A 24,915-nucleotide genomic window follows, 5' to 3' on the forward strand; every position below is an offset into this window, starting at 1 on the left:
GAAACTGTTATAAAGTAGTGGCGAAATGTAAGACTGCTGCGGCAAAGGGAGGTTTGAACGTCAGCTCGCACTAGTCGCCCCTATGTCTTATCGAATTGTCTGAAAACGAGGGAGAAAATATTGTTAAAAGCAATCACACCTGAAGCTACGTCATACAAGTACGACCGGTGTGATCTCTGAAAGATAATAGTTGACTACTTTGACTACACGAAAAGAAGAAAAATCACATTCGCTTGTCCTAGGGGGGGGGGTCGAACCCGCGACTCGTCACGCTCAGTAGGTTCTGCGAGGTGACCTAAAACGACACGGCTATCCGAGTATAAAAATAAAATTGAGATCTAGTCATTATACTAAAGGACTAAGGTTAATTAGGTAATATTTCTTGGGAGCCCCAACAGAAGGTCGTTACATAAAACTGATCAAAATACAACCTTCATTAATATATTAATTAGATCTGAACCTGATAAGACTTTAGACACTTTAATTGCAAAATATAATATCAAGTATAAATTATGCTACTTATATTGGAAGGAGGATGTTTGCACGTTAGTTACTCTTTCACGCAAAAACTACTGAACGGGTATTGATGATTCTTACTTCACAGGGTAAGATTTTAATATGGAATAACACATTTGGAAGGTACTTTTTACTTGACTTGGGAACAGGATTATAAGTACTAAGCAGTGGTAACCGACATCTAACCGGGCGGAGCCGCGGGCGACTGCTAGTACTTTATTTTTTTATATGTAGGTATATTGTGGGAAAAAGAAACAATTAACATTTCTTTGTTATGATTCTAATGAATCTGCATTATGATTCAGTGTTCGCACAATTTACACAGGTGATCAGTGTAAAGTAAACATTACAAGCTATCAACTGTAACTTAGTATACAATATAAGGTAAATCGCTACAAGAAAAATAGATTATTATTAAGACTAATGGTACCTATACCTTATAAACATATAAAATTTCTAGCTCTCGCGGTTCATGATGTAAACTGTTGATTGACAGACACGCAGACAGCGGAGGATTTGTACCTATTAGTGTTTCAAAACAAACAAACAAAATCCCTTAAAACCAGACCGATGAGAAAAACACATTGGGAACGTAAAATTAATAATTTTAATCAAAAAATAAATAGGAACAAGCCAAGCCCCCTGGCTTGTTTGGACAAATATTTATCTGTATTTCTCCTCAATATTATCTGTTTTTCCTCACCTACCTTAGCTCAAACCTCACAAACCTCATTCCTATAAAGGCATGTAAACAATCACAGAGCAATAATAATTCAATACTGTGACCGAATCATTAAATCAACTTCCTCGACCTGCCGTCTGCTTGTCATTCATACGAGCATCGCCAAATGTTTTATTAACGTGTCGATACCTACGGGCGCAGGCAATAAACACAAACTTCCTTGTTTCGATCAGCCAGCGTTTATTGAATTATAATAAGGATTGGTCATTCCCGCATCCTTTTTTAACTGTGGGAAAAATACAGGGAAAATTTGCTCCTATACAATTATGACACTACCAATGATAAAGTACAAGCAGATTCTAAAAGTGTCAATTAAAATCAACTTGAATGAATCGACACCCGACTGTAAGGCAGTATGCACACTCGACGTGTAGTCGGTTCGCGTCGGACCGCTTAGGGCCGCGCATACAAAACGACATCCGCGATCTTGAGAGCGAAGACCTCAAAACAACAGAGAAACCAGCGACCAGCCGGACTTCTTATAAATCCACATATCTACATATTTTCCCAGAACCCGACGCCAGATAATTAACTAACATAATTGTGACCAACGATCTCCGTAAACGCGTACGACGTACAAAAAGGTGCGCTCGCGCAAGTGTGCAAGCGGGCCACCCGGTTACCGAGTTGCCAGAACCTAGAATGTCTAGCGCATATTGCCTAGATACGGCCCAGTCTAGACTGGTGTGAAACGCATGACACACATTAACACAAGTGCTTAATAAATTGTTCGTAAGTGTACGGCGTGTGTTCCTCCAATATATTGGTACAGTGCGCGAGACAAGCGTTTTATTGACAATAAAGATATTATGAGTCCTTGTGGCCTGGTTCACTTGCACCAATGTCAATTAAATTAATTGAAATGGTCCCGTTCTATAGGTTTTATGAGAATAATATCAATGCGTACTTAGACCGCAATTAGCGGTCAGTGCACTAATTCTTGGATATACTGTTTCTTATAAAACTACACTAAGCTTTATGCAGTACAAGCTTTATTGCTTTGCATAAAGCTGGCATTTTATATTATTTATTGTGCCATTCTTATTCGATTCACGTATTTTTTATGACACAATTCGCAATAAAAATAACTGACTAGAATAAGAACAAAAGGAATAAAACGAGCGTTAATCTAAATAACTAAGAAGTCGCAAAAACACCAGGAAACGAAGGCGGTTGAAGTTGAACGATCTTGCAAAAAATAGGTGGTAACGAGGCTCCGGCCCAACTCGGATTAAGGCGACGCGGAAGCTGATCTGATCACGGTATTAGCATAGCGGCGCGTGTCACCAGAACTGCGACCTAACCTATCGGATTTTGATGAATAAAGACGTGGTATGGCCCCATGTCCATATTCTTAGGATACAAATGAGGAAAATGGCCTATAAATGTAACTGGTTAACTTTAGAACGAAAAATACTGAGCCCTTTAAGATAGAACTAAATCCCACTCAATTGAAGTCCACCTGAAGAATTGCCAACATATAACTATCTTTTTAATTACTGGTTCTGAAAGAAAACAATAACCGGAAGACTATCGGCTGCACGCCTACATATTGTCGTAAATATATCTAACGCTTAATTTCCATCATACTCATACAAATTAAAAACAATAACAACATAATTACACGTTCCAGTGTATAGTCTGCCTAAGTACCGCAAAAAACGTAACGCATAAACTTTTCTATAACGACCTATGAATAACAACCTGTTTGGTCTGTTGGTCTGTTACTAGTTGAATACATTGTAAGTCTTACGTATCAGGTGTATTAGCATAAATACATGGGTTTAGCCAGTAGATGGCAGGTACTAACGGACCACGGACGAGAAATGTAGAGGGAATTGCCCGTAAACTGCCGTAGCAATGGAACCAGAAGTGCATTGTTTCCAATCTTACTAATTCTCTCGTGACTCTTGGCTAGTCACAAATAGCGTAACTCTTTAATAGTTGCACAAAACAAAAACCTGTCAAATTGCTCGGTTTAGCACGCACGAGCGAAAGGAAAAAATAAATCTTGGGTTTAGTTATTAAATAACTCGTTGCAAATCAGACTAATGTTTATACGTGAATGTTGATCGTAGGTAGTGTCCCGCGATCGAAGCCCTAGTATCACTTCAATCACTCTTTCAATGTTCCATGCTTATCTTTAAGTATTTCGCGTAGCCACTAACAATTGTTGCGAATCCTTACATACAAGTGTACATTCACCCTATCAGTTAAGGTGTAAGCATATTACTTACAAAGTCTCAACCCTCTTGACATCGATTTAAGAAACCTGCACTATACCCAGTACCGTTAAATGTATGAAGGGCATATAGTCGATGTTTCAACATTGTCTGAAAGGTATCAAGTTTCGTTACTTATGTTTTGGGTCTTTCGTATGTTGGATTCGTAGACACAAAAGGAGAAACGTAACTAGATTGTTACATTTGCATAGCATATCGATTATCTACTTACATTGTAGTGATAATTGTCTTAAATTCATTTACCTAACAGTCTCTATTCATTATCTAGAAATAGATTAAGTACAGCGCTATTTTGGGGTTAAATTACTCCACTTACATCAAGCTAGTACCCGTACCGTACCCTCTACACGGGTTAACCGCATGCATCATACAGAATATATTCGCGGCAACATAATTGCACAATCAAAAGTTGTTCAAATAGGAAACTAAAAGCGCTATGGAGAGCAATAACCCATTTTACTGCACATATCGATAAGGACTCGATAACGCGCCGGCCATTCGATATGACTTTGACGTTTGACCCAAAATATATGTTTATAGTCAATGCACAAAGTGGCACTGGTGCTAAGTATACAGCCAGTAATGTCGCCGACACAAATAAATATACCTGAGTCAATCAATGAATGACTGAATGTTTGCTTTCGGTAAATAGCTTTAACGGAAATATATTTATACACTACGAATTGAATAGGTTTTCGGTACATTCATGTTTTTGTAGGCAACTATACATTGAACTGTGTCAATGACACTTGATTCGAGCCAAATTGCAAAACAAACAAATTCTTTCATGAAAACAATAAAGCTTTAATCTTATAATACGATCCAGGTATAAAGATAACGTATTAAAACTAGAACACCTGTTATGGCAGTAAGGAGAGTTAACAGAGATAATCTGCTGTTATAAAAAACAATGGGTTTGTGACGCGACAATCATGCTTAGAATGTAATTCTGTATCAATGGCAGGCAAATAAGATTATAGAAAAAGCACTTATAGCGCAATAAACGCTGACTACCTACAACTGAGACTATTAAATGGATAATTACAATCGTGTGCCTTCAATAAAAACTGTAAACTCGAATAAAATTTACGCTTTATGAATATATTTTATATATTCCAATTAACTGTGCACATTTCAATAAATTATATGCCCCGCGATGTTTGAACCGTCCCATTTAATGAGAAGTAGTTTTATTAAAAAAAAAACCGGTCAACTAGTAACTCAGAAAAAGGATTTTTTTCTTTGTGTAAGAAGTAATAACCCTAAAAATAGCCCAATTAATAATTTAGTATTTTAATAGGATTTATACAACTTACATAACAAAGACAATTTAAATATATAGACAAAGATACTAATAGAAAACTTAATAGATAAACGACAACTATTAAATCTTGTTAATGGATAATTAAACGTTTGTACATGGCATGGTTATTTACGTAACACGTAACGGCGACGCGTAAACATGGTTTGGTTAAACTGTAAAGTGTAAACAGTTTAATTCGCTTGACTCATGTCGCTACTGAGTAACAAGTAGGAGAAGCTGTACTGCGGTCCATACGCGATGCGCGTAGAATTATTCCATGTATGAGAAATGTATCAAATCGTTTTTAAATTTTGATATGGAATGTAGAAGGCAATCAAACTCCTTTAACCCATGGGAACACATGAAAAGGTAAATATCTACTTATAGTAGAGTGAACTGATTAGTAAGGTAACCCACAGCGCTAGCTGTACTGATGCAAGGGGAGAAGGTAAAATGTGGTACCAGAAGAAGACTTAGTATACTTGGCGATGGAAGCAGTAGAGTGGGAAGTGGGTCGAAGTTTCATAAGAGTTTCAACCCGGCAAAAAGAACCAGTAGCAGTAGATTTTTCACTTTGGTCCCGAGAAGGAGTCGTTTTTTTGTTTAAGAAATCGGTCCAAGCCAAACGCCTACCTTACTAGTCGTTGTGGAACTATCGCATCGAAATAAATCCTATATTTTCTTATATAATATAGATTCGCAAACATTTTTCTTAATATGTATGTAAGAGATACTGTCACCGAGGCGTCGGTTACTAATAAACTGTTTTACATTAATATCGCAACAGGTTCTACAACTAGTTTCTATCGAGTTTCGATGTTTTTTTGTTTTCAATAGAGATTATAGAAGCACAATACGACTATCTATCTTTACAAGAAATAAAGTTTCATTCGAGTCGCTCTCCGCCGCCGCGTCAGCTCACTATTAAGGACTCCGGTGGGATTGAAACTAATCGGGCTATCCCGATAAATCGCGTGAGTAAATGCCTCGTGAAAGTTATTAAAATAGCAATTAATGTGGCCGTCACGTATGTATGTAACATTAAGAAGTTTATCTACATGACCTTGATTAATGATTTAATTTTAACGGTTTTACAGATAGCGTCTTGTTATTTATTATAAAACAAATTGCTGCAGGTGAACTTTATTAGTTCGACAAATTAATATACAAGAAATAATCTCATTTTATGTTTAACCTTCTTAATCATCTAAAATTAGTAGTATCTAGGAACTAAACTAAATAGTGCACAGGTGAACCATGTCTCCCGTTGACTATCAAAGTTCGGAAATTCTTATTCTGGTGCTAATATTATAGTTTTAATGGCTTTAAATTCTTTACAGAAGTTTCTAGAGACATTCAGTACGTTACCAAAGACAACACAGCAAGGCTTTTCACACCCCTGCATCACCAGGAGAATCCAATATTAATTACCTGTAAAGACGAAAATACACATTATTATTTGTCAATTTTGGCAAACCTAAACTAATTTTCGGTTGCAGAATGCTTGCTCTTTGTATATTTGAATTAATCTAACGTAACAAGTTGATAAGCAGGGCATAGTTAAGCTCCAAGACGGTGATTATGAGTCAATGGCGAAAGTTTAGCCAATTGTTTCATTCTATTCCTATTCACTATTGTATTAATGGAATCAAATTAATCCAAAAAAGAAACAATATCCTGTTTAAAGTATCCATAGTTCGTCGGATTGCGAAAAACTGAGTCACGGATTAGCGACCTGAGGTGTTTGACCTTACAATAAAACTGAATTTGATGTTTACCTCTTATAAAACATTAACGAATTAACAGGGTATTTTAATGGCCAGCAAATTACCGTGTGAGTAAAGGCCAGTTCTAAAAAATATATGAGCATTGTATTGTCTGTTACTCTAGCATCTTGTAGCTCTTCTCGCCGTTCGAGCTCAACCTATTACATAAAATTCTGACCCTCTAGTTAAGAGATGTTTATACAATCGTTAACGACAATTAAAACACTCAAATGTATGGAGAAGGTAAGTTAAAGTCAAGGAAATCGATTATTACGCTTGCGCTTCGCCTCGCCGCTCAATACCCAATTCTTCATTGTATTCCACAACGCAGGCTTCGGTGGTAGACATTTGAAAAAAAGAAACAATCATCGAAGAAAGAAAAGAAATATAATAATGAGTCTGTTGTCATTGGCCAACACTAAACGTGAACGAAGAGCCAGGGAAAAAATGAGAACTCAATTCTTTTTTTTAAATAAATTATTAATTATTTCGCACAAGTTGCAATTCGATATTAAAAACCTTGCTCACTGGCCGGTTAAACTGGCAATTTACAGATTAAAAAATATTTTTTCCTGCCGAAAATATGACCTAAATACATATGGCCTACATAAATATGTATGTATAATAAAGTGCGTGCTATTTAAATTATAATAAATTAATCATAAATATACAGTAAATTCAGTTAAATGTAATAATTTGTATCTCTTTATATTCACGGGATCACTTCGTGTGAAGAGACCCGGTCCTTTTTAAAGGCTTGCACGGGGACACAGGTCCAACATGTAGAGGCCTTGTTGAGAACTTTAATCTAAAATGTGAAAGGGTTACTACCACGGGCCATCCACCCTTGTTCTATTAAAGAACAAACATGGACGACCCAAGGTAGCTACAAAACTATTGCAAATTGTAATGTGTATAAATAATAAGGGCTATTGGTATTAATAAAGTTAAATGAAATGGTAAAATGTAATAATTTAATTAGTACCTAAATCAATTATCCTTCTGGGAAAATGTTCAATACATTAAATAACTTTAAACAACAATACCCCTGCAGATTTCAATGTGACACGAACATATTTTTCATGCCTTTACAAATGAAGATATATTATCTGTTCTTTCCCTTCAGATGGCTAGTCAATAAAGTCCGTTCATTATCAAAGCGTATGTTTGCAATTCAATAGTCCAAACACGTTTGAAGGTTATTTTCGGGACTAGCTCGGTAGCTTGTATTCCAATCTAGGTCTTGTGGTTTCATAGACTACGACTAAAAGAAACTATGTATTATAATATTACAAAAACTATTATATCATAAAATTTGAAATAAGAACTTTATGATTTTAGGCCGAAAAGTCCAGAAAATGGTGGTCTGTCTTTGGTTGCTTCCGCAGTTGAGGAAAATTATCTTTGGCTGCAAATACCAAAAAAAAAGGTTTATCAATTAAGCTGAACAATCATTTTTGCTATTTTAAGTTGTATGAATAGTATTGATTTTTCTTACTAAACAATGTACACTGCTGAAACAAAATTAAGTTAATTTAAGTTGTGTGGAAGATTGAATAGGTCGAAGACAAACCTTTGATTCATCTTTATACCTATCTTGATAATCGTATAATATTCATGCAAGCCTTACATCTTAGTTACAGTCTTAGTCTTACATCCTATGTGTATGTCTATCCTGTCCTAGGTATAGGTCTAGCCTCTTCTATAACAGTCTTTATATAAGGTAGGTCAATACATGCATTTAATGCGAATAGTTCAATAGTAATTGCAACGGTACAGTTTATAATTGAAATGGGCAAAGTTTATACGTACTTCAAACCAGGGTTGGCAAACTGTAGTTTAATTGTAGGACTGAATTTCTGAACTAGTCTGTTATTTCTTCAATCTTAAAATATACTTAGATTAAATACCTTTTTATCTAAATGAATTGGTATGAGTTTTGGTATCAGATGTGTTTGAATTGATGAGGAATTCTCTATCATTGCAGTCTTTTGCGGTTATTGGTTGTGTGTATGTTTATTTACCATGGCGAATATCTGTTTCGACAACCCTACCCAACATAGCATACTAACGTATGCTTCGCAACCTCGTACCGTGGTCATAAAACGCCCGCAACTTAACAATCAAAAAGCAGTATTTAATCAAACTTCCTGTTCGGTCAGGTCCGAGCGTCTTGCTATAATACAAAATCTGTCAGGATATAATTAATGACACGCATGTATGACGACGAACTCATTATTATCACACAACGTTACAACGGTAAAATAATATGATCTTTTTACAGCTACTTGTTTACCTGAAGGTTTTGTAACATAATTATGATAATGACATAATTATGATAACGAAGATTACGTACACAATAAAATGTCCTCATAGGACATGACGACTGAACTCCTTATAGGGATTGACGAGCCGCGGAGTCAATACAAACGGATTTTTTATGTATGTAAAATGTTTATCAAAATAAACTAATATATTATGATGACCTTTAGACTGTATAATAATTGCAAGAAAGCTATTTTATTAAAAAATCAATATGTACATGCGAGATGCGACAACACCGAAGGATGTAATCCCTTTACAAAATCCGGGTCACCCCGTCAGCTAATCAATTTCTTTCAACAATACCTATCATAAATCAATTATAAAGGAACATTCATCAATTTGACATGTTAACGAGGCATACATACATCAAAATTTCGTGTCGACTGGTGTTCTTTCCTCATAGTTGCATCCTTTACAGCGTAACGTTGCATTGCACACGACTACTGCGTAAACCGCAAATCGCGTGATTGTCGATAAAAGGTCGCAAAGGTTTATGTAAGCGAGCGAAAGTGAAATTTCGCGGAGCCGCGCGCGACCTGCCGCGCGGTCTGTTAAGGGGATCGCTCACACACGTTTAGCAATCCAATTTATATAGGTATAATCTTATTATTTTAGATTGGGACTTCGTTACAAGAAACATATTTTTACCCCACCTACATACCCTTACGTGTGCTATGTATTGCTATGCACCGTTGTCGCTTATACGTTGTACGGCAGGTCAGATTCAGTCAGTGAGAGTCTGATATTAGCCAGTGTTCCCCGGCCTTACCAAAAAAGAGAAAATGTCTCTTTGACGCCAATTAGCTGGCGGGTAACTTTGCTAAACTATTATCGGGGCCCGATTTAGTCTCGTATTTTGAGGTGCATACTTCATTTTTCAGCACACAATAAAGCGTGTTAACTGTGTAAGTTAAGTTTGAACGGTAACGATGAATATGCGGAGTTTCCCAAATGTTAATTATTTGTTTTGGAGAATAATACGTCAGTATGCACATTATGACTCAAGTTACCACATCCATGACCAATTTATTTACTTATCATTCAATACACCACAAAAATTTATATATTTTACGCGTATTTGCGAAAACAAAATACGCAATAACAAGTTATTTGTTCTATAGTTTTTAGAGTATCAATAGAAGTCGGTCGGAAACTGGTAACAATGTCGACAACAATTATCTTGCGCTGATAACTTCAAATAGAGAGGTCTTTGTCCTTGGGGCTAGTGGCTGCTAATGGACAAATAGTCCTATGCAATTATCTAAGTACTTGTGTTATTGCTTTATTTCAACGTTAGAGTATAGAACATTAGGGGAGCAATGGTTTTTTGAAGGTATTTTGTAAAGTGAAGAAAGAAAATGTGTTTGGAGACAAGCGCACGCATTGTTTTATTGTGTTTCAGCCTATAGTATAGCATATCAGCATAGTCTTATAGCTTTATCATATTTTTTATCTATAGATTTATTATTAGTACAATGTGTCCTTAAAGCTCTTAATACATCGGTAAAATATAAATATTTAAGTTCACTTTACAAATAACCATTCAAAACGCACAATATTGACTATAAAATTGCCATATGACTATAAAATAGCCTATCGGAAGACGTATAAAAACGGCAAATCCTTAATTAAAATTTCCAAATAGACAGGCAAGCATCATCGCCTTAACTGTTGTCTAGAGAAATTCCCCTTGAAAAGCGAAAGGCACACATCACGTGTTTCTCGCGACGCTGGTATACTCTCGATAGCTCAAAACAACCAGTTCCGAAACCGAACCAACACCAGTAGAAAGGGGTGCCAAGGTAACCAAGGTAATCGCTGATCAAACACCCACATTCATAGGCTGGGTAGGAAACAGGCACAATGTCTGTGATTTCGAAAAACCTGATCATATTAAGGGCGTTTTGTTGGGCTCATGATCTACCTTACTAACCTTACAACCTTAGCTTATTGTTGGCGCTAATTTACACCTTAAAATGATAGAGATTGCATGGGACACAATAACAGAAAGATATTTTAGTGCCAGTACAAAGCAAAGCGTTAGTTTCAGATATTCAAAAATTCATATACCAAGTTCCTATCAGCACGCATAAATCAGACTTGATATTTTTATTCTTAAATTGCAATCTTAGTCATCTCACACGCCTACGCTACGGTTCAAAAACTTTCTTTAAAAACCGGTCCCCGAAAATGTATAAGTAATATTTATACATGCAAAAAAAGTAATAATTTATACGCGGTTTTTATCGTTTCTAGAGAAATGTAAACAATGCTGTAGTTAGTTCATAGTTAATCGAGTTCTTATCTTACAAAGGAATGTACAAACAATACTAACTCTGGTTATGTTTGTGTAGGCTTTTACTATTGTGTATTTAATTAACGTTTTCTTTCTCGACGAAACTATTTATTTTGTGATCTAATGACGGAATACTGATACAACAGACACAGTATCTCTTTGACGTAACGATAGATATAACTTTTCAGAACAATTGTGTGTATAGTGTAAAGAAAATAAGAATCAAACAAGGCTTCTTTTTAAACTGTCTGCAGTAAAGAAGAAAATTACTTAAAAACTCAAGTTATAATTGAGTGACCTAATTGTTAACCACTTCCTTTTACCCGACTGCGTCAAAATGGTTATGATTTCGAGGTAGTTTATAAATTCAGCTCAATCAGCTCTTCTTCGTCATTACTCAAACAAGAATGAAATAATAACGCAAATAAAGTTCTTATTATTTACACAGTCATTTAATGATAAGATACAAAACTCGTTGAATAATTTTTATCGTTTATTTTTCACATCATTACATGCATGTGACTTTGTTATCAGCACAATAATATTATGAAACATATATTTAGCGATCTGTAATATATTCAAACACTTCTGTAACACCTACATATACATAGTTACTTCAGCATTGATCACCACGTTAGCTCACTGCGGGTTGGTGATTTCAGGTTCTTTCCTTGACCGTTTTTGTCAGCGATAGCTTCGAAAATGCGATTTTGCTTGCTGCGTTGGAATTAAACCAGCAAACCGTACATGCATATTTATACATAGAACCCGCAAGGCCATGACACGTCATATACATGAGAAAATATATTCCTAAATAAGAAAAGATAGGTAGGTCTAGATTTGCAAGCAAAATCTGTAATTAAGTTATTTATTGGACACAAAGTATTATCCGACCTTTGAGGGGAAAAACTTATATCCTATTATTCGCCTTATCAAACTGTTTTCATGTAAAAAGATGCGTTATAGAATAACATTGTATTAAAGTTAAAGATAAATATCGAATCTTAAAACAACTTTACAACTTTGCTTTCATTTTAAAGCTTTTAGAATATGAATCTCATTTACAACGGTTGATGTGTTTAGTCTGGCGTCTAGACGGAATCTTTTATGCTAGAACAATGTAAAGAGCAAGGCTAAATTAAAATACAAACTAGCTATTTTAACTTTTAACAATGTTGTAGAGTTGGCTGTAATATTAATTGGTTTTTAAGTATGAGAATAAATTTAAGTATTCCTAGAGTTCATTAGGCAGAAATTTCTTACATGCACCGATTTGGTCTCCATGAAAATAGTTTAGATCGGAATTTATATAAAGATCTACATTCTAACGCCTTTATGATGACTTTCACGAGTGTGAGGATACAGGCGTAAACTAGTACGTCATTCTAAGGAGCTTTATTTTATTAGGATTCATATAAAAATGTGTGTTGTTCGGAATTCTTCGGTGGAGAGAATAGAGTATATTGTCTCTTATACAACATAAATATTTGATATGCGAACATTTTTATCTCGGAGTGACTGAAGGCAAACCAAATAAAGAATTGTGTATTTGTAAACAAGACGATGAGGACTCAAAAGGTAGAGTATAGGAGATTAAGTCTTACTCTTGTACACGAGGGCTTAAAAAAGACTTTCGGTGTATCTACACCACCTATAATAGCCGCGTCAGCTCGTGTTTAAGGACCGAGGTCGGGCCTAAAACTAATCAGGCGTTACCAATAAATACGTGTGAGTAAACCGTTATCAGCCGCCATTATATTATAATTGAGTAAAACCTTCTTAGCCAGCAAGTCATAAACTGAAACTTTCACATAAAACATGACGAGTAGGTCACGCAATGATCTTACTGTCTGGATGTACCGTTGCGCTAGAACTAGGCAGAACAATCACTAGTCAAGCTCACATAAATTACAACATCTTTATTCCGAAGCATTAAGACTGCATTTGGTATAACATTATACCTGTCGCTGACAAGTCTGTCATCGTGGATCCGTGACTCAGATTAGGCCGTTGACCTTTGTTACAATCCTTGATATTCTTTGGGTATCGCATTGAAGATTATAGACCTGTCTTAGGTAAGACGCGGCCCCCAGACGGTAAAAAACAAGTGGTTATGTAGGCGTTTGTGCAATAGACGAGGAATGTTTGATTGGAGATTGTAAACGATGCCGAGCAGATATATGTATTTGAGGCGTAATGATCTACTTTCTGAATAAAGAATAGTCTAAATTTAAAAGCAAGGTCGATTTAACTATACAAATATTCTTATTAGATGGTAGGCAAATCGTAGTGTTTTGATGAGGTAATAATTTAAGTCAAGCAAACAAATTGACTTAGAATTCAATAAGAAGTTAAGCTTTTACGAAAACAAGTGTATTTCCTGACTACGTTTACACTTTGAGTGTTAATAAACTGTTAAAGTTGTACAAACAAATTAAAATTTTAGCGATCTCACAAATATTAGACGAGGACTAAGACAAATATTGATCAAGAGACGAAACAACTAAATGTCAGTTAAAAGTACAGTTCATTGGCAGTCATTCAATCTATAGAACATAACGTTAATGTTTGAATAACAAGAAGGTATCATAAAACAAAACTTTTATATCTACACAGAATATAATTTTAAATTAACAAAATTAATTATAGCATTGTTTTGTATTGTAGTGTGGCTTATCAAAAACGCCGGCGCTAATAAGATTATAAAATATAAATACATGTTTTGGTAAAAAAAAACTTAAGATTACCAATAATAATACATATAAATATTGGTATTACACAGTCTTCTTGTATTTATATATTAAAAATAAAAAAATATTTCCCCCCAATTTTACGTAAAATACAACCTTAGTTAAATGGCATTCATTTGATTTATTAACCATTCGGTTTAAAAATAACTTTCAAATATTTATTCTTAAAATATCACCGAACTGACATTTAATGGATTCGGTAATACTGTTATGTAAAACAAAATAAACAATGTTTCTATGCATAAACATATATCGACGTCAATGGATAAAAAAAAATCAGGGTTATTGCTTAATTCGATAGCCAATTAAAAAGTTAAAATAAGAATTAATTATAACTATAACCAAGCGATGTATCAGACGAGTAAAAAGTAATCGATTTGAATCAGACATCGATTGTCAATAAAATCAACTAACACATGAGTCATATCAAAATATCATTTTCATAAAAATCGACTTTCTTTTCGCAAGCGAATCAATTATTCAAATTGGCACCTTATCGGAATTGCGATAAGGTGTGATTTCCGTTGTGTAGGCGTCAGTCGGTACACATGGCCGGTTTGCCTTCACCTAAAATGCTAATCGTCGTAGCGGTAACCGAGACGACCGGGACAGATATCTAACGGTAAAGGATTGATTTTATATCTCCGCGACTGTGAATACACCGAACGGAATATTTAGCACTTCGAGCCAACTGTTTGCGATGTTTTACAACTTGATAGAAACAAAAAACTGAGATGACTGAGAAACTGAGTACAATGTTATCATAAATATTACATAGAACATTTTTTTTTGTTAAAATCCTCTCCCCCAGTAAGAAAGACAAGCTTTTTCCGATCATAAGAACGCTTGTCCTACGCGAGGATCCAACCTGCAACACTTGCCTACAATAGGTTTGGCGTGGTTACCTCGACCGCTCGGCTGGCCGTACAGGCATAACATTTGTCAAAGCTGTTAATTGAATTTTGATGTGAATACTGCGTCCGGATTCACATTTATGATAAGGTCGCTTGATCATTTTATCAGCGGGGGACATTAACCACAACTACTACGTTCACTACTTTATTTAGGACGAAACCGCGGTCGACTGCAAAAATATAATTATATCTTTATACACTTCAAAAAATGTTACAATTTACGTTTAGACCAAGGAAAATAAATAAAGAACATCATCTTCAAGAGAAATAGTACTGCTTATATACGAATTTTATTTCCATTTATTTTTCGTTTTATTCTTGTTGTTCCCATTTCCTTTTCTCATTAATATAGGCGCGTCCCTGATATTAAAAGGGAGATCTCATCTGGAGGGCTGAGTTATTACTGCGGCGCTTTTGCTTATTTATATTATATTTACGTCTCTTACAGACACAACAGTAATATTTTTGGGAATTGTTTCCGTGTAAAATGAGTGGTGGGAGTCAGATAGGGTGTCGCTTTATATAATCGTACTAGCTGCTGCCCGCGACTTCGTACGCGTGGTTGGAAGAAATTGCGACTATAACTTGAGATTTAAACTATCCTATCTCTCAAGTTGGATCGAATTGCACAAAGTGTGCGAATTTTATTATAATCGGCTGAGTGGTCCAGAAGTCCATTGAGGACAAACATTGTGACACGAGATTTATATATATTAAGATAAAGTTTATTTGCTAAATTCGTTAATACTTGTAGGCGTCACTAATATATCTAGATTAAGGCTAGTCAGATTAATCTGTGATCGTCAATGATAGATCTAAACAACTGTAAATAATGACACCTAGTATTAGAGGCTTATCTCAGTACTAGGATGAAAGCAGCTGATGTATTACTATTATAATATCACATCAATGCAACAAAACATAGTCAAATTAGTTAAATAACTCGTATTACATAATATCACATGATGTTCAAAGTGCCTATGCGCTACCTAAAATAATGAAAGCATAAAAATTGTAAATTAACACAAAATATAATACGTGTAAAACCGTGTTTTAAATCCGCAAAGAAAAAAAAAACAGCTTGTTCTGTTAGTGTTGTCAAAATAAGTACTTACTTTCAAAACAAGAGCACAAGAGCTCAAATCAATTTCAAATGTAATAAATGAGTCATATAACAGTTACCGACAGCCGATATTCTCAGCAACTTGTTTCAGTCAGGTTATTGAATCACAACCATCATTACATGTCTGCGTCTATAGATATTCACGAAACCATTTTGATGGGTGTTATTTTTTTACATTTCTAAAACCTTTTATTACTCTTTTTCGGAGAGGGTACGGTTAAGAATTGTTTTTGCAACAATTAAACAATCATAATGAGACACTTAACCATCTCAACATCGTCTACTGCAGGACGGAATTTTCCCAAGTTGAGAATTTCGCCGCCGACGGCGACTTATTAAAAACTTTAATTACCTATTTCATCTTTTATAAGGTTAATTTTTTCCAACAGTGACGCAACAAGCAAAAAATAAAACAAAAAAGTTTTTTTTTTAAGATAATCCAAAGCCCCAACGAAAATAAACGAAGAGTTAAAACACCTACATATTTTGAATCTCGATTCCTCGGTGCAAGTAATTCGAGTATAGTTCATGTTTTCCTCATTTCACCAATAAAATGTGCAATACTGGTTAAAAACGGTTGAGTACGTATTCAAACATTTATATTTATGCCACTGGTATTGTATAAATTGGGATCATGCAGGTTATTATACGGTACTCGTGCGCATTTAAATATTAGAGTGATATGCCTCTATAGATATTTGCAAAACGAGTTCACACATACTATGTATATGAAATAAAGTCAAGTGGTCTTCAAAGTTTTTGACCTAGACCGCAATACACATATGGCAATAACTTTTAGTCTGTTTATAATTTATATTATTTCAAAACAAAGGCATCCTACACAGAATATCGATAACATAAAACTGATGTTATCTTAATCTTGCTTGAACTTTGCGCGCGTCTTAGGCAATGATACCTTCCATAAAGAGAAACAGAAAGAACAGAGACACATATTAACTAAGAAGAGTTATTTATGGTTATTGGTATTTGTTATTTTCGAGGTATATCTCCTCCACCTTATAAAAAATCGAGTCTTCATTAAACCTAGCGACTTTTACTTTTTTTTGCTGTCAAAGCAAATATTAGTTTACTAAAAGATGTCAAGTGGTGGAAGTGTGAAGTGCAAAAACACTGTTACCTCATTTTGCAAGTATGCCAGAAATAGGCTTATAACTGTCGAATACAAAACGGTTCTGTGGTTAACAACGACGAATAGAATCTTGACTTTCACGAACGTTGTGATTAGAATCTTTTTGAAATCATAAAACCAAACACTAAATTACAATAGGATACAAAAGGGTCCTTTAACAAAAGCATTTCTTTTTGAAAATGACAATTTCGTTCTATCTTTAAAAATCGTGCTTTTATGTGTGTGTTTCTATGTGTCTGTATTGTACCAAATCAACAGACAGATAAACTATAAAAACAGTAATTTTATGTATGAATGTCTTATTAATCTTATTAGCGTTACATATAACACAAATAGACAAAAACTGCAACGGATGGATTTACTGTTTTGATGTCCAGCTGATTCAATCTGCATGCATGCATGGGCAAACATTTGCTCTTCTTTCATATGGATTATCCTAAACATGGAAACTCAACTAGAATAATGTTATAAAACCCCGATCATGTTAAATGTGAGGAACCATTTTTATAGCATGTACGATTTTGTAGTGATGTAAATAATGTGTCTCTACTGTCATCATTTTGATGAATGAGATCAAATCCGATTACCAACAGTTTCCGGTTTTCAGTGAAAGTATATGAACAGATAGTTTAGGAGTTTCACTTTCGTTTGGTTTATAACAAATATGTGGACAACAAATCTTGAGATTGCGAGCAAACATATGACAATATGACGAAAGTTTCCGGTAATCTGGATGAAACTGGCTCATCAGTAAGTAGCCTTTCCCTAGCAGATGAGCGGACAAGGAATGATGAAGATGTTTTGTCAACAAACCAGATGCATAAAAGGGCCTCAACCAACAACAAATTCAAACACATTCGCTAACAAAACTTCTAAAACTTACTAGTTTCATCTATTGCCGTTGATGCAGTTACATCACTAAGGATTATGATAATTTATCTCTCGCGCAAATAACTTTCTATCGAAGTAAACGAGAACGCAGCTTTTTATATGAAAACCCATCAGTATTCCGCGGGGCGAGCACTTTCGATGTGGCTGCATCGACGCATTACAATCGTCGGACCGACGGAGCGACGCACCTTTCCAGACCTTTCGAGAATTCGAGAGTCGATCATGTTGTGTTGCACTCTTCACCTCGCATTTGAATAATCAAATAACTTTCGTCGAATTACTTCAGGAAAACAATTGAAGTTTTGCTTCCTTGATTAAAAGTTCGCGAATTTTCTTTTCATCGTATGCATTACTAATGTTGTCTTGATTATCATCTTCCTTCAGAAGGTTCTGTCCTGGCTTATCCATTTGCAAGTTTAGATACTTAAATTGATAATTGCAGCGCAAATAAATAAGTTTACTTTACTTTGCAAATATGAATACTGGTATTTGTGTATGTTAATTACCCATGAATTTGTAGTACTAGCTATCCAACGGCTTCGTCTTCATAAAGATATCAAAGATGCAATTAAACTCAAATAAATGAGAAATTCTTTATTCACTGATACCTGCAATAGGCAAACAACCTTTATATTTTTCCTTAATATACCTGGTAAGAAGATTGTTCATAATGGTCAACGAACCCAACCAGTATTGTTCGGAACTCTACAAGGAAAACGCAATTAGAACAATAATACCAGTATATAAGACACCGTTTATTATTTGATATTTAAACTATATGTCATTTAATTTACTATTTTTAAATAAAATGCAGATATTATACTGACTATTTTACCGTTGTTGCTACTTTCTTGTTTTATTTGCCCTGTTCGAAATTCATTTGTGGTCCCTACATTTCCTTCTTTTACCTACTATTTATTACATTAACATTTTGTATTTGACTTTAACCCTCATTAAAAACTACATGGTTCTCTCCCAATTCTAGTAGTAACAAAACAATATAATGCAAGAGATTACACAACAGAATCAGGGCAACGAAAGTTGTTTAATTACTGTGGTACGTTGACATTTAGCTAGTCCATGACCTACACCACTATTTACCCTTAGAAGCCTGATTTTTCAAATTAAATTAAAAAAAATATAGGTGTATTCTGTGCAGGAGCTAGATAATTGGAAAAATAATAAAAAAAATCATAGTATGTATTTCATATACATATTTCGAAAAAAAAAACTGGTATCAATTTTGATACTTCAGGCATTAGACTTTTTTTTTTATTTCAATGTAAACGACACTATGCAATAATATTATAAATCAGCCTAACATTTAAAAAAAAAACGAATTACAAGTATACATTCGGTTTGAAAGTTCGGTATCAAAATTGATACTCGAGGTATTTAAGGGTTAATGAAATAAAGACAATAGATCCGATTAGGAACGATTTGTTGAAATTAATGTTAATAATATACGAAGTCGTTTAATCACGTTTTTTTTTTGGTATAACGATTGTAAGGGAAAATATTGTCGTTAGTTGAGTTAATTTAAGAGAAATCCATAATTCGTATTAAGAAAACCCTCAAATGTGTCATTGCCAAATACTATTATTACTACACTGGATACCGCACAGGTCCGCCTTAACACGTGACACAGGGCGATGGAAAATTTGAAGCTCTTGGTCAAGAAGACTCTCGAGGCTTGGTTGGTAAAGCAACACCTGCCCGATATTCGATTTTTCGTTTTCAGTTTCTAATTACATAAATAAAAGCATTTACAAATAAACACCGGTAGATGACAACCCAGTTCTCTTCTATGTTATTGACAATGCACACACAGACCTTCAGGCTGTCAGTAACAACGTGTCAGTGGTACAATACAGACTGATGCAACGATTGCTCAATCGTATAGGCTGGAGATTGTGCGCCTAGGATTGTGTGTTGGTACCTAGGTTATACATATACCGGTATAGAGCTGACGTTTACTTGAACAAAGGGAACTTTTTGTGTTTGGTTGTCATATGATCTGTAATATCTCAATCTATAGCTTGGAGTATGAGTATTTATTAATTATGGATTCTTTGCATCGTCTTAATGTTGTTAGGATTCTAAAAAGAGAACTCTACTACAAAAGCTGAGGTCAGGCTATCTGTTATGAACTGCAATAGCTAAACAGTTATTTTTACAGATGGTTTTTTTATTGGGCGGAATAAAACCACATGTAAAATCCAGGTTCGTTATCAGTTGGTACAGTAAAAAAATTGATAGAATTTTGCCCTATTTGTACGAAAGCCTAAGTCGCAAATCCGACTCTAACTTTGCTAGTTTTTATTGCTGTAACTGTATTAAGTATTGGTTGTAGTTTAACTTTAAGCCATTGAACTTATGAGTTGTACCTTTTTAAATTAATTATTCTTTCTTATATTTGTTCTATGTTCGCAACATAACTCTAGGGGAGATTTTCGCTACAGAACAATTTAAAAAACGGTTTTATTGCTATTTTATTGTTAATGCACACATACTATACAATTAATACCATGGTATACATACAAAATTTGTATAAAATACAATTAATTTAGCATAAAATATGAACAACATAAATATTAAAACGAATTCATTAATTTATGAATCATTATCATACACAAAGCATAAAATATTACTCATAATTTAAACCTTTATTAAAATATACATAAAAAATGATATAATGTACGTATAACTATTGTTTTAATTTATAATTTTCGTCATTGCCTTTACCGACTAGGAAACCAAGGACAAGTACTGCGGTGTATTTGTGATATACAAACAGACAATTAACATAAAATTATGTTGATATAAACAAGTGCAGATATAATTAACTGATAATATCTTGTATTGATTGACATGCCCGACGGGACAGGTGTGAAAAGAATAATAAAATATGTGGTCTATTTGTGTCACTATGGATTTATAATACTCGGTTACACAGAGTGGGTAGTGACATTATTTTAGTCAGGTGTCACCTACCACTAAGGAGAGGTTTAAGTTTTTTTTTTTATTTTAGTATGTTTGTCGTTATTTGGGGGAGGCCTATGCCCTGTAATGGACCGTGATAGACGGAGTTGGTTGATGCGTCATCCGTGTGAATGCAATTAGCTTATGAAAAACCTAACTTGCTTGTTTCTATCACAATATTTAGTTGCCAGGCCCACAACAACTAGCTCTTAAACCGCTTAGTATGTTTCTTTGATATTAAATGCAATGTAACATTTGACGTATTCTATGGCAAATGTGAGAAAAAAAACGCAGCACAGATTCTATCCAAATAGTGTCTCTTTATTTTGTTGTATATTGTTTGTTATTCACAAGTTTATTTGTTTTTGAACATGTGACTTCATTTGCTTCTATTTTTCTCCTTTGTTACCAAAACATTTACTTAACAAACATGTAGGTACTTTTGTATTTGCGTGATCTGTGGATAATTGTTTTGGAGTAGCCATTACGGTCCAACGGCGTGTCTGCTATTCATGTTTGTAAACATACAGACAAGCGAATGTCTAAATGGGACAGAGCCTGATGAAACAAATGGTAATTTTGAGGTGAAGGTACGAATATTCGAAATCATTTGTTTACCGCCCTAGATAGTTTACTAATAGTTATGAAAGAGGCACCTACTGGTCCTATGACGTTTTTTTCATATTGGGGCTATTGTGCGATGACACGTATCGTTTAATTAATTTGCTTCCTAATTTAGTCTAGTCTTTGTTCGTTATTCGAAAGTCTGAATGCGATCGCACATAGACTGTATTCTAAAATGTATAAAGCTGACAGATATTGCAAAGTACGACATAAATCGATTTCTTCATAAAAAAGTAATCTGACTCACAAAAATACAATTTTCTGAGTTTTAAATTCAGTTTCTTTTCACGATACGTCATTGAAATTTCGAGGGCAGAGTTCGTGTGTTGACCGTTTTTGTACGAGATGAATGTCATAGGACAGTTCGTAAAGTCAAGTCGAAGACTAGTTCATCGACTTTAAAGCCTTTTATAATTAAGTATATTTACTTAGGTAGCAGGTTCTTACTTACTAAAAGCCTACACTTCAATGAACCCCAGTCTTATTAACCCCAGTAACGCGTAAGCCTAGGTGACTTATAGGTTACCCTCGCAAAAAGTCCTTACATCCATAGCAAATAGAATTTAAAGAAAAATAAATACGACCCCCCCCCCCTAACAGAGCAACACCTTCCTAATGATGTGGGCTCTGGGGTTGTTTTTTAACGGATTTTAGGATGACAGAAGATTAGATAACGTATTTTTTTTGTATTGGTAGGTAATTTATTTTAGAACATTCATTTTCCAGGGCATTCTTTGTATTTGTTATTTGGTAAAAAAATATTATCATAAAAAATTGCTCAAATTTTATTATCAATCAGTGTAATAGTAGCTTAAAACAATCATGCTTACTCACTAGAGATAAGCCAAACAAAACATGTCAACAAATAAATTGATGCTGAGATAACAAGGTTTTTCCACAACTTCAGAGATTACTAGAAAGTGTTATGCAATCATAAAATATATTAAAGAACCTAAAATAAACATGATACATATAAAAAAAAGATACTGTCAAAGCAAAAGCTAGTTAGATTCTTATTGGATACAAATACCATTTAAACTCATGTATATTATGCTTATAAAGCTTGAGTATTTAGATTTTAATTCTGGCAAGTCACCAAAGGCTTATTTTGAGACAAATACCTGATAAGGCAGTATTTTATTGCAAAGAGTTTGGTAAAAGAACATACTTTATAAATAGATGTAACCAAATTCATTAATTGATATTCATATATTATATATTGAATAGATTGCAAAGCATTATGGTCTTAAAACAAAATTTATTAGTACTGACTGAAGAATACAACAAAGGGGCCTCTAAATAGCATAAAATAAGCAACAAGAGAAGTATCTTATGTAAAATTAATTCACTATTCAAGTGATACATGAATAATTAAGTTACACTGTGTGTAATATTATGTATGCTTATACAATAATACTTTTTAGAAGTATTTATTTATTGTAATGACTGTTTACAAAACTACATTGTAACATGGAATTCATGTGTTTGCTAAGTTCATTATTTCATTCTTTAGTAACATTTAATTGGATTCTTTGCTCTATGGATAAAATCTATGAATCTGTTGATCATAGAATTTTAACCACAAATCTGCATAGATGTGTTTTTATTGTTATGATTTTGTAAGTCTGCTCATGGTAGGTACTCGTTTCATTCATAAAGCGAAAAATTGGACCTAGAAAAAGCTAAACACTGAAGTGGTGGAATGTTATAAGGGAGTAAGTGAAATATACAATATTAGCATGTATATTTAAGTTTGAATCAACTTTTTATGCGGAAGGATGTAGCTAGTTGAGACATCACGAGTAATCTAAAGTTTATTGCTACACAAAGCAACAAATTGGACATTTATGGTCCGAATGAAACACAATAGTGAGCAGATTGATATCGCGCGGTGCCGATGCACAGGCCGCAGCTATGTGTCGTAACGTAACAAAGAGCGGATCGTATGACGGTGCAGCGCCGCGCAGTGAAAGTGACTAGCTCCTAACTACACGCACTCCCTACGTTCACGGTCACTAACCAAACCTAACTAAACAATACCTCCACTGCGATCGATCTAATCGCGCCACTGATACCATATTATCGCCACCTGATACTGGATCTGACAATAATAACGGTATTCCTTCTGTACGCTGTTTTTTATCGATAAGAAAACGAACAAGTATGGCATAACTCACCTTGTAATACACATCCATGAGGACGCTGTCCGGTAACCCTGTGAGCACATTTCTATCGCACTTTGATTTTTGCAAGTAGTTCACTAAATTCGTCAAGCACAGCTCGTACAAATTGTCGGGTATTTTTTTTCCGCGCATAGCCGACGAGTACGCGTCAGCCATTTTGGCGAGATAAATGAGAATTTCTTGCTCCATTTTGCTAGCCGATTTGACACTAGTAAGCACTGACAGCTGCTCCGTTTCGCACGAACTTCACGTGTTAAGCTTGATTCTTATTGGTTGATTTTTAGCTTATTTTTCTAGCTTACTTTAAACGCGTTATGATTGGTCAGAATATTTCTGAAGTCAGCTCATAAAACATTTGTTTTCTTTGTTTAACGTGAACAAAAAATCCAACGAGAAAAGACAAAAAGTACGACTTATGAAAGAGATGGCTAGTTTCTCATTTATACATTGTCGTAACAGCTGATAGAGTGGACGAAACATTTCAAGCATTTTTATTTTGCACTTTACCATCTTTGCGCATGGCGTGGAACCTGACTATTAGTTGATTGTTTAGCGAATTTAGTAATGGTATTTATTAATTTTATATTTAAGTGACAATGATTACTAAATTTCTAAGTTAAGTGTTTTCAATTCTGCCATTTTTTATTACCGTAACCTTCCCTGGACTTCCACGAATATTTCAAGACAAAAATAAGCCCAATCGGTTCAGCCGTTCTTGAGTTTTAGCGAGACTAACGAAAAGCAATTCATTATTATTCTTTTTATTATCCATAAGAAAAATCGTTTCTTTTGAAAAAAAAAAAAAAATGAAATGGCCGTTGGCTGCTTCTGCTTTTTTCTTTCTTCAGTATATTGTCAAGCGTCTTACTATGCCAGTAATGTCCATAATTAAGTATCGGTATACTTCTAATCGTTATATTATTTAACAGCTAAACGACCACTCGCGCTCGCTATTCCGGCTGCATTAACTTCACCATTCGGAGCATTCTTACCTATATAAGCTTCGAGATTGACAAAGGTATGTTAGCTCTCGGGTGAAGAAACCGTATTATAAAATAAAACAACTTTTTGTTTATATATTGGAACAATTTAATTGAAAGAATAACT

The 24,915-nt window shown here is 34.5% G+C and overlaps 1 protein-coding gene across 1 annotated transcript in view; it reads right to left on the reverse strand.

Moving 5' to 3' along the window:
* The window catches only part of LOC113501988 (amyloid protein-binding protein 2), a 47,992-nt gene extending 23,961 nt beyond the window's left edge, over positions 1–24,031 (reverse strand). Inside the window, exon 1 of the mRNA XM_026883334.1 lies at positions 23,803–24,031. Coding sequence (XP_026739135.1) covers positions 23,803–23,997 — 195 coding nt within the window. The 5' untranslated portion in view covers positions 23,998–24,031. The remainder of the gene's footprint in view (positions 1–23,802) is intronic.
* Between the last annotated feature and the right edge of the window lie 884 nt (positions 24,032–24,915).

This window comes from Trichoplusia ni, chromosome 16 (genome assembly GCF_003590095.1).
Source record: "Trichoplusia ni isolate ovarian cell line Hi5 chromosome 16, tn1, whole genome shotgun sequence".
Classification (NCBI taxonomy): Eukaryota; Metazoa; Arthropoda; class Insecta; order Lepidoptera; family Noctuidae; genus Trichoplusia; species Trichoplusia ni.